General features: G+C 38.4%; 1 protein-coding gene across 4 annotated transcripts in view; it reads left to right on the forward strand.

The window, feature by feature from the left end:
* EPSTI1 (epithelial stromal interaction 1) overlaps positions 1-12,180 on the forward strand; it is a 100,583-nt gene that overhangs the window by 39,339 nt on the left and 49,064 nt on the right. For all 4 annotated transcript variants that reach the window (XR_009536778.1, XR_009536779.1, XM_060129178.1 and 1 more), the window contains exon 6: positions 2,667-2,740. Coding sequence is in view for 2 of the 4 variants with exons in the window: in XM_060129178.1 (XP_059985161.1) it covers positions 2,667-2,740 (74 nt within the window). In the remaining 2 variants the exon portion in view is untranslated. The remainder of the gene's footprint in view (positions 1-2,666; positions 2,741-12,180) is intronic.

Here is a 12,180-nt window from a genome sequence, read left to right on the forward strand (position 1 = left end):
AACAGATTCTTCATCCAGGCAGTCAGTTCTGTGGGTGCTCAGATTGGTGACAGATGGTACTTTTGTGAGAAATAGAGGAAGACACCTCTGCTGTCCTGAAACACCCCATGCTGGGATGCAAGCCTTGGTAAGCTGAATGCTGCCTCTATTTCAGCCTTTTTAACCTCTTTGCTAGGCCTCTGGGCAGGAAGAAACCATACAGTGGAGTGCAGTAGCCTTGCTCCCATCACCTCCTTTTCCTCCTGGAAAGTTCTTGCTTAAGATCGGTCTCTATCTAGAATTTCTACCTCTCATTAGACCCATGGTTCTTATCCTTTTATTTGGTCATCAGCCCCTAGGGAAATCTGAAGAAAGCTATGGACTCACGCTCCATAAAAATGAGCATACTCCTATCAGACAGTTTATTCATGAACCCGAGGTTAGAAGCCATATTCCAAATGTTATTCAAATTTTGGCTAACCTTAACCCTAACCCTAACCCAGGATGGGGTCTCCCCACACAGAAGGCACTGAATGAATGTCTGTGGAACTGTGGAAAGCATTTCCCCATTGCCCACTTCTGTGCTTTTTCTTTGTATTCATATTACATACTTGCAAACCTCTATTCCCTAATATATTTTACACACTGCCATCATGGCTTTCTTGTCTGTGTTCCCAGCTAGCTTCTGAAATTTTCCAGAGTAGGCACTGCTCTGCTTTTATTCCCAGCATCTAACAGAACATAGTACTGAGCATATAATAGGCATTTGATAAATGTTTGTCAAATACGTGAGATTCAGTGATATTAAATGATTTGTTTAGGGTCACTCAGTGATGGTGGACCTAGAATTCATTCCATATTTTTTCTTCTGGACCTCATGTTCTTAGATCTTTTATATTATGTATTTGTATATGTATAAGTATGGTTGGGTGATTCCTTAACTCACTGTTAAATGGAAAGAAATAAGTAGTCTGACTAAATCTAAGTATTTGGATTAGTGTATTAAAACAGGTACCACAGTGGTAGGTATGGAATACTTAAATACTCCAGTATTTTGCAAAATACTTCTCCATCAACTCTTGAGGGATAAACAGACCTTTGTTGGATAGAATTTAGCTACTGAGTAACTTTTTGTAAGTTGAGTCCAATGATGATCTATTAGTGAAGAGATGAAAATCCATGTTCCAATTTCTGACCTTGCTAAAGGAACCCAGCCCTGGTCTCTAAATGCTTGTGTGATTTTCTCACTGTTCTCTAAGTAGCATTCCTAATCCTGGTTTAATCAATACCTACTGCTTGCTTGCTTGCTGTCTTTTACCTCCCGGCCCCCTTTTCTTCCCCCAGAGATGTGGGGAACTCATCACAATTGACTACTTTTGGTCTCACGAGTCAGGATTTTTTTCTAGATTGAGATCATGTTTATTCAGTTGTACTACTTTCTGTTAGTTTGCTTCTTACAACTGTGATTCATTAATAATCCAATTGCCTTGTATTATAATTGAATTACAATTGAATTGTATTACAATTCTCTTGGATTGTAGTAAATTTCCTTTATGTTTTTTCTGAAACTGAAATCATCCATTTTACCTTTCAAAATGGGATGAGTAAATAGTTCTGTGTGAATGAAGACTTTCATGGAAATGAACAATATGAACAGTTTTTTCCTCTCTTTGGAAGATGGAGCTAAACTTACGTTAGAGTTTGGAAGTGACGATTTCTATTATTCCCTTTTCACAGGTCTTCCTAAGGGACAAGTCCATTTTTTTTTTTTTAAAGCAAATCCAGCTGCTTGACTTCTCCCTTGGATTCAATGAAAACTTCAAGTCTCTCCTGTGTTGTAGAACTTGTTTCAACTCCCCATTAAATTTGTTGTCTAGGAAGTCTACTTGTTTTTCATAGGCAAATTAAAAAAAAATGCAAGTTGTATCATAGTAAAAAAAACACAAGTGTTTCTGGGTTATTAAGTTGGATTAAAATATGCCAGAGCCATGGTGACAGTAATATCAAATGTGAAGTTCTTTAGACTCTCCAAACAACTAATTTAAAAAATGAGAGGATTCTTCTATTCAAGTAGATGGCGTTTTTTGGACATTTGCTGTTCAGTCTCTCAACAGCTTTAAGTATCTCATTCTAAGTCAGAAGGGAATTGAATTGGCTTATTGAAAATCTTTTCCTGAATGCTTTATTGTAATGTGGAGATATATATGTAGTATCAACTATGTAACCATTTATATATATATATATATATACATATTTTGTATCATCTATTTAATCATTTATTATAATTTTATTTCATTATTTATAATTTTATTTAAAATTATTATTATAATTTTAATTTAACATGATTGGTGTGGAAATTTCATGTTTTCCTTAGAACATTTTGAAAACACTGCTTAAGATATAAATGTTGCTATCATCTGAGCTAAGGTAAAAATGTGAAATACTGATTCTGTGATTATACCAATCAAGTTGGGAGAGGGGAGCCATGGAAAGAACTTGGAGCCCCTGGCTTTCAGTGTAGGGCACATGGGTTGTGAGACGGTTATCACCTTGGAAGCCCTGATAGGTACCACATTGGACTACTGAGGCCACTTGAGCCTAAAGATTTTGGACCTTGGGTAACTTTAACATCATGATTCTGCTTAAAGCTTTCCTAATAGATTACATTTTGATACTTGAAATTTCAGAGCAATAAACTAGAGGAGAAAGAGAGACTTCAAGAAAACCTCAGAAGAGAAGCTTTTAGAGAACATCAGCAATGGTAAGTTTATATTTTCAGAACTTTGTACCTTTTATAGACATATTATTCATTGTGCTTTTAAATTCTAGGTGATAGTAACTATTCAAAACATCTGGTGTTGGATTGTTGACTATTAATTATGTAATTGAACTCTAGAAGTGAGGTTCTAAGTTTGGAGATATCTATACTCATTAAAGTATTCTTTAATAGTCAACAGATTAGAAAGAATACTGCCAAATTTGAGAAATTCCCCATTCTAAATAACTTGGAGGGCTTGCTTTTTGGTGATCCAGGTTACTTTTGATTATGAAGACTTCCAAAACACCAATATAAGGAAGATGTTGTTTGAAAGAGGTACGCAAGCAGAATCTAAACTAACTAGGGATTTACCTAATGGACTGAGGACTTATATTATTGTAAACAAGAATTGAGAAATAATTTCACAATTATCAGCACAGCTCCCAATTGGTGGTCATACATCAAGGTACTTTTTCCAGTATGACTTGTGAATTACAGCAGCTAACATGTATAGGGCAACTACTATGTACTTTATAATGTAGATAATCTACTCTCTTATACAAGCTTTAAAGATAAGTTTGTGTTCAGCTCTAAGTAGCTAGGTTACTTGCACACTGCTTGAAAGAATAGACAAAGCCAAAGAACCATATTTCTTTCCCTAGGTTAATTCCAAATATGGTAGAATTAAAACCAAGCAGATTTGGGTTCAAAATCCTAGCTCCACTCTCCAGCTGTGACGTTGGACAAACTACTAAACCTCTTTAAAGCTTAGTTTTTCTAAAAAAAATTAGGGTTGGTAATATCTCTCCCATCGGCCATTTGTAAGGATTAAATAAAGTATCTTATATAGGGCTTCCCTGGTGGTGCAGTGGTTAAGAATCCACCTGCCAATGCAGGGTACATGGGTTTGAGCCCTGGTCCGGGAAGATACCACATGCCGTGGAGCAACTAAGCCTGTGCGCCACAACTACTGAGCCTGTGCTCTAGAGCCCGCGAGCCACGATTACTGAGCCCGCATGCCGCAACTACTGAAGCCTGCGGCCCTAGAGCCCGTGCTCTGCAACAAGAGAAGCCACCACCATGAGAAGCCCATGTACCGCAACGAAGACCCAACACAGCCAAAAATAAATATAAATAAAATAAATAAATTTATTTTAAAAATCTTATAAAGGGCTTCCCTGGTGGCGCAGTGGTTGGGAGTCCACCTGCCGATGCAGGGGACACGGGTTTGTGCCCCGGTCCGGGAGGGTCCCGCATGCCGCGGAGCGGCTGGGCCCGTGACCCATGGCTGCTGGGCCTGCGCGTCCGGAGCCTGTGCTCCGCAACGGGAGAGGCCACAGCGGTGAGAGGCCTGTGTACCACAAAAAAAAAAAAAAAAAATCTTATAAAAAATTTATTTAAAAAAATGGTATATAAGTGACTGAATTTCATGGGGACTTGATATGTAACTTCTTACAGAGGTTCTTGTTGAATGGGATTGGACAGCTTATTTTCTAGAGACTGTTTAGAGATTTCTGGTTCCACCAGAACTAGTCATTGGTCTCCCACTTTCTGATGGACTGTACTGACTGCCTCCTCTTATCTATTCCCGTCGTTACACCTCATTTGTAGAATTTAAGATCATTTTAATGTTGGGGTGAGCATATGTGACACCCTAAAGTGTGTCCCTCCTCCAAGTACAGCATCCTCTGGTTTTCTCATTCTGCTGAGATTCTCCTGCCTCTACTGTCAGCAACAGCTCCTTGCTTTAAGACTCAGAGGTTGGAAGGTAAAAGAAGTTTCTCAGCATTTCACTTTGCCCATTAGCAAGTTGGGTACCTGGCCTCCGCTACCCAGGCCAGGAAAAGAGTGGGAGATAGAATGGGGTTGGGTGGAAATGCTAATGAATGATGTTATCTTTCCCCACTTTTGTTCTAAGGCAGACATGGGGGTAAGGAAGCTGGTGTGAAGCTAAACACCAGGAGAAGTTGGCTGTCTTAGAGAGAGATACAGGGCGGCAGGCAATAGATTAAGGGTTAAGGTATTATTGCCCCACCCTTCATTGGTAGAGAATGGATGAGAGTTGATTTCTCGGCCAGTCAGAGGAGTTGAATGCCCCCAGATGCCATGGGGGCATTTGTGGTCTGGAGACACAATCAGAACAGATGTATTTATCTTGTGACATCCTTGTTTACACTGGAAAAGGGAAGACCTGCTTACCGATGAGGGGTCTCAGGTACAGGACTGGGAAGTGGAACAAGTCCATCCTCTGGGGAGTTTTAAACATGATAAAGTGAAGGATGAGAGCTTCTTGGAGTTTTAAAGGATGTGGGAGATTGTGTCATCAAACCTTCTTTTTTTCTAGTCCTCCAGCTTTTTGAGTCTGTGTTTTACTGAATACTAGAGATCATCCTTTTTCTGTAAAGAAAGAAGAGTTCTACCCTCAGGCACCTCACACACTATCAGTGGAGCTGAATTCAATTACACGCACATTTCACTCTTGATCTTTCTTCTGCTTATCATAAAAGTCCCAGTTAACCAAGAAAAAGAGAAGTTGGCTAAAAATGAGAAGTATCTCAAATTGATTGTTAAAGCCTATCGAGAAACACAAGAAGAAGTATATGTGTGTGTTTTTTAAATGTATTTTGTTTTGAAGTACTTTTGATATTAAAAGACCAATAGCTAATGAAATGAATGACCATTATATAGCTAGAAATATGAAAGAAACTTCTTGTATAAGATGGATCCTTATAACAAGCCTTTATCATATTTTCTTAGAATCAATTTATGGTGGAAGAATTGTATAGGAGAGCTATTAGAAATTTTTTTAAACATCTTTATTGGAGTATAATTGCTTTACAATGGTGGTTAGTTTCTGCTGTATAACATTTAATTTTTATTTATTTATTTATTTTTGGCTGCGTTGGGTCTCTGTTGCTGCGTGCAGGCTTTCCCTAGTTGCAGCAAGCAGGAGCTACTCTTCATTGCGGTGCGCGGGCTTCTCATTGTGGTGGCTTCTCTTGTTGTGGAGCACGGGTTCTATAGGCTTGCGGGCTCAGTAGTTGTGGCTCGCGGGCTCTAGAGTGCAGGCTCAGTAGTTGTGGCTCATGGGCTTAGTTGCTCCGCAGCATGTGGGATCTTCCTGGACCAGGGCTCAAACCCGTGTCCCCTGCATTGGCAGGCAGATTCTTAACCACTGTGCCACCAGGGCGGTCCGAGAGCTCTTAGAATTTTAACAGCACAAAGTTTTCACTAGACCAACCTGGCTGTTCCCTATTCCATCCCCTTCACCAAAAAATTAGATTCTCCTGAAGCTGTCAAACTAAGGATCACAGAATGGAAACACAAATGAGGAATTCTTTCAATGCTGTGATATGTGTGTTTCAAATAGCAGACTAGGAGTGGTGTTCTTTGTTTTGTTTTGTTTTCTGTAGAGAAGGGCAACCATGGACTTGAGCAGACTGTAAATCCAAGTTGCTGGAGAAAAAGCTCATGATATCATCCTGGGGCAGCACCATGAGAATCTGAATGTATTCTTTCTTACCACCTTGTTCCTGACTTCATTCATTTGCTTCTGATTATTTTTAGTGTTGTCAATTATTTAGCTAACAGGCAGAAAACTAGGCTTTTATTGACATCCAGAGGGACTCTCCTGAGTGTAATAGTGAAAGCAGTTTATTGAATGCCTGTGGGGTTGCTTTCTAATTGTACGCATTAATCTGCCCAAGCAAGCTGGCTGAAAATACACAAGCAGATTGCATGTGCAGATGGAGCACACGGGATGGTTTTTATGAAAAGACCTCTGGAATGTACTTCTGCAGTACTGTCTTTTCCTTAAAAATCAAATGACTGTGACTATTTCAATTGGCGGCTGAGAACAGACCAGATTAATGGTGCATTAAGTCTGCTACTCTGGCTGGGGACAGACTCGAATTTCACAGTGTAGAGTTAGTTCTAGGATTCTTTTTTTTTTTTTTTTTTTTGCGGTACGTGGGCTTCCCACTGCCGTGGCCTCTCCCGTTGCGGAGCACAGGCTCCGAGACCATGGCTCACAGGCCCAGCCGCTCTGTGGCACGCGGGATCTTCCCGGACTAGGGCACGAACCCATGTCCCCTGCATTGGCAGGCGGACTCTCAACCACTGCGCCACCAGGGAAGCCCAGTTCTAGGATTCTTGAGCATGAAGGTGAAGGGTAGAAATAGGCTTCTAACCTTGGCATAGTTTTCACCATTATTTTACTCTGTCATTCTTTACTACTTATAAAAATACAAATGTGATTTTTCAGGATGGCTTTTTTAATTAGTCAATATTGCTGGTAGATTTGAGGATTTGAAGTAACAGTTAATAAACCTTTGTGTGTGTGTGTGTGTTTTGTTATAATCAAAGAAAGGATGTTGTGATTTAGGTTATTTAAATTTCAGCATTTGAAATTTAAATGGTAATTTATTTTGAGTCATAGTCATCTTTCTAACCATGTGGTTTTTGGATGGATGTCGAGACAGATTTGAATTTTGAGCCCATGTAATGAGTTATGGGGGTTAGGGTAAGATGTGAATCAGATGCATTTTGGGTACAGGTGTTAGGAAAAACAATGTTCTCTTAAGGATTTGCTGGAGAGGTGAGAATTGGGTATATTTTAAGCATTTACAGTTTTAACTCATATCTAATAATCATTTAATCTAATAGATTGTACATTTGTATAGTTCTAAAAATATACAAAGTGCTTGGCTCTTTTAAATGTTATTTCAAAGTAATAAGCTGCTGTATTATTGAGAACCTATGGAGTGTCAGCAGTGTTAGGCATATATACATTTTTTCATTTAATGTTTAGATCAACCCTATTAGGGATATATCATCTTCATTTTACAGGTGGAGGGTTGAGTAATTCAAAGTCACAGACATATTGAGCAATGCAGCCAAATCTTGGTCTTGAGATTTGGAGGACCAGGGATAATGAGTAATTCACAGGTGTGCTGTACTCACAAGGTCAGGATTATCAGGCCAGGGTGGGGGTGATAAGCCCTGTAGCTACACGGGGGGCCTGTGGAGAAGACTATAGAATAGGCCTGTGGAGAAGACTATAGAGTACGTCAGTTCAGAGATAAAGACTTGGGCAAAACTGACTTCTGATTCTTCCAAGGAAGATCTAAATTTTGCCTGCAAGAAGCAAAAGAAAAACTGAGGAAGTATGTCTGCTTTCTCTGATTTTCCTCACACCCGAAGGACATCCTTTTCCAGGTCCAACACTGGATTAATTCCACAGTTAAGCTTCCTGTAGGGTACATGGGCTTTTGTGAGCTCTCCTGGCTGGACTGTACTCCTAGGTACCAATATTTCCAGGGGAGAAGAGCTCAGTTCTTAAAACCTTGGTTGAAAAAGCCCTTGGAACCAAGCTCATTCCAAAGTAGGACCTTCTTATTTCTGAATTGCCAAGCACCACCATGAGCTCAGCCTGCCGATGGTGATGTTGGGAAGTTTTCTTCATTTCCGCCATTGGAACCACGCATCTCTTCAATTTCCATTTGAATGATAGTGTGATTAGTTCCTAGGAGGCACATCTTCATCTGTTTTAATTTCCTAGAGCGGAGGATCCAGGCAGGTCTGCTGAATATGCATGCTTAGGTTCCAAGTTTGTCTTCTAATATGCTCACTAAACTTCTAATGCCCTTCGTGGGAGCTTCCAAAAGACACTTAAGGGCTAAATTGATCCCTTATCCATATGGTAGGCTTAAATCCAACCTCACATTTTATAATCCCAGTAAGGTGAACTGAAAGTCATCCTATTCGTAACTTTCTATCTTATGCTAATGAAGTGAACTTACAGGTACAAAAATCCTCTGTTTGTTCAGAATGAGACTGAACAGTTTATCAGAAATCTGAGAGAATCCCTGTCTACTGAATGTTAAATCATGTTGATGGTTAAAATTTCTAGCCACTATTCAATTCTTCCTGCAGATGTCCTGTGAATGTTAACTCATTTTCATTCCCACTGCCACTACCTTCATATAGGTATTTATCACATGCCACTTGCATTATGGCTTCTGTCTCCTAGTCATCCTCTGAGTTACTGGAATGGCTTTCTTACTCTCTTTGCCAACAGTCTCTTTTCTCGATTGTCTTATATGTTTGTCAGATTTCATTTTCTACAGCACAGCTTTTGTCATGTCACTATCCTATTCCAAAAGCCTTGATTACTTCCCATTGCTTATGAAGTAAATTCCAAATTCTCTAGCCGCACGATGGGGGAATTGTGAGTCGCCTTAGTAAGATGTCAGAAAGGACTGATTGGGTTTGGGCCTCTGTCGGGTTGATTTCGGGAGAGGGTTTGAGGAAGCAGGGTTTTGTTCTGGGTTGGCTGTTATCAGGAAGCAGGGGTAATAGTGATTAGGTATCAGGTATCTTTTTTTTTTTTTTTTTTTTTGCGGTACACGGGCCTCTCACTGTTGTGGCCTCTCCCGTTGTGGAGCACAGGCTCCGGACGTGCAGGCTCAGCGGCCATGGCTCACGGGCCCAGCCACTCCACGGCATGTGGGATCTTCCCAGACCGGGGCACGAACCCGTGTCCCCTGCAAAGGCAGGCAGACTCTCAACCACTGCGCCACCAGGGAAGCCCTCTTTTTTTTTTTTAACTTTTTTTTATATTGGAGTACAGTTGATTAACAATGTTGTGTTAGTTTCAGATGTACAGCAAAGTAGGTATCAGGTATCTTAATCTTATTTAAAAGGAGGGAAGATACTTTTAATTAATTAATACTGTACTTGATAAATAAGCAGTAGTCACTCCTATTAGCCAAAATGTTGGGGTGTTTGGTCACTTTTGTGGTTTAGACAAGATTCATGTATCTTTCTTTGTTCAGACATATCATGGAGTGGTCTTTTTTTTCATGATTCATCACCATCATAAAGTGACCTCCTCTGATATTGATATTGTGTGAAATTACTTTCAATAGGAGAACACCAAGGCTTAGCTGTGAATGCCAGGGCAGCTCCTGGATGTCAGGAACAGCTTCTGTCTTTTTCAGGATGTAGTTAATAGTTGGTTAAAGATAAAAGTTGACTGGTGCTTTACAAAACAGTTTCATTTAAGTATCTCATCACTGGAACCTGGTACCATCAGTGCTCCTCTTGGGAGGGTAGATCTAGGATCAGACTGCCTGCCTGGTCTCAAACTTTAACCTCTCTCCTAACATTGAGCCTAGGTTTCCTCATATATAGCATGGGGTGGGGCTAATATTTGCTAACTCGAAGATTAATCAATATAACCCATGTAAGAAATCTAGCATAGTGCTTGGAGGGAGAAGGTAGAGTATAAAGGAACTCCAAACAAGGATAGCAGAGGAAGAAGTAAGAGAGAGGGACCAGCTGACTCCGGCCTTTATCTCCAAGGGTAGAGCCTAAGAACTTTTGGACACACGAAAAGACCCTGGGGCCTGGAAAGTGCTCCTGGTAAATGTACTATACCTGGGGGAATATGTGCCCCCCCTTCCCCCCCGCCATCCTGGAGACAAGCTGCCTGCACAGCCAGCCAACTTTATCACTTTTGTGTGAGTTCTAAGATCTTTACTGAAAAAAACTGCCACAAAATAAACTCTGGTCAAACAAATAAGGAATCCAAGAAAGAGGAAGATGTAAGATATCAGAACAATTATGAATAAAGAAGACAATGACATTTATAGCCAAATATATGATTAGCTTTTTTCTTTTTTCTTATTAAGAATCAACATGATGAAATTAAAATCATGGAGGATTTCAGTGCTATGGAAGAGGCACAAGGGAGAGAGAAGGATAGGAAGTAAAACAATTATTATTTCTTTTGCACGAGTGAATGCTAGTGAATTCCAGATATTGATAGAAAAAAATAAGTAATTATGTGTTTATTATATGTTTAATTGTATTGTATGTACAAATAGGATATATAACAAAAACGTAAGAAGAAAAAAATCAAATGAAAAATTGATAATTACAACAAAAGGCAGAAAAGAGGTGGAAGTTTTATAAGCAACAAGACAGCAATCACGAAAAAGGTATATAGGCTAAATTTCCTTATTTAAAAAAAAGTTCCTGGATTGCAAAAAAAAAAAAAAAAAAAGCAAAAATCTAGCTATATGCTACTCTAAGAGATATCTATAAAACAAAAGAGTTGGAAAACAAAGGCATGGAACATATATCCATAAATGCTAGTAAAAGAAGGCAGATGTAGCAATATTAATATGAGACAAAATTGAATGCAAGATGAAAAGCATTCAACAGGATAAAGAATATTTTATGCACATAAAATATGTAATCCCAAAGATAATGTGAACTGTAAATATCAATATAGATTTGAAATATATGAAACAAAAACTGCTGAAGTCTGTAATATAGATTATGGATTTGTCAAATTTTCCTTTTATTCTCCGTAGAAATTAATAGGTCATCATGTGAACCAAAAAACTTCATAAGGAATAGAGGATGTGAATAACAATGACTTGGCACGATAACATAGACATAGTTACAAAGTGTTGTACCTAGTTTATGAAAATACCTATTCTTTACAAATATGACTTAACTACCATTGGCCATGACTAAGGCCTCAAAGACTCTCAGTAAGTTCCAAAAATACCCCCAAATCCTATAAAGCCACTATTCCTAAGAAAAATGTAATAAAATTAGAAATTAAGCAATAAGAAATTTTAAAGTCTATCCACTTAAAAATTTTTTTCTAATTACCTTTTTAAAGGATTGTTAGGTTACCATCTGTCACCACACTAGACTTAATGCAGTGATCATTTCATAATGTATAAAAATATCAGGTCACTATGTTTTATACCTGAAACTAATATAATATTGTGTGTTAATTATTCAATTAAAAAATAAAAAAATTAAAGATTCAGGTTCCCTGGGAGGATGGGGGGAGACTGTTAGGATAAAAAATTTTGAAACCAAAACTGAAATTACAAATTCCTTTGGGATAAGAGAATATAAATTTTCAAGTATTCCATGTTAAAATCCATGGGATGTGACTACAAAATTATTTAGAAGATGCAGAAGTTTAAAAGCTTTTAGAAAAAATGGAAATAACTAAGCATTTTACTAAGATAAGATTATAGCCATAAAATAAATACAAATAGAAGGGAGGAATAAATAAAGGGGAAAAAGTGATGAAGTTGAATAGAAAAATTTATCATCACTAAATTAAACCAAAAACTAGGTTTATTTGGAAAATTCTGGTAAAATAGATAAACTTTTGACTTGTCTGAGTAAGGAATAAGGAAGAACTCCAAGGATAAGAAAGGAAGTATAACCAAAATTCGAGAAGAGAAATACTATGTCCTACTTCTGTTAATTTTTTTTAACCCAGATTTCCTCATTTATTTCCTAGGAAAATATATGCTATTAGACTTGACACCTGAATAGAATAAAAACTCTAAATGGAAGGGAAAATGTAGTTTGATCTCACCTAAAAAAGACAACAGGCCCAGTTG

The sequence above is a fragment of the Lagenorhynchus albirostris genome, chromosome 18 (assembly GCF_949774975.1).
Source record: "Lagenorhynchus albirostris chromosome 18, mLagAlb1.1, whole genome shotgun sequence".
Lineage (NCBI taxonomy): Eukaryota > Metazoa > Chordata > Mammalia > Artiodactyla > Delphinidae > Lagenorhynchus > Lagenorhynchus albirostris.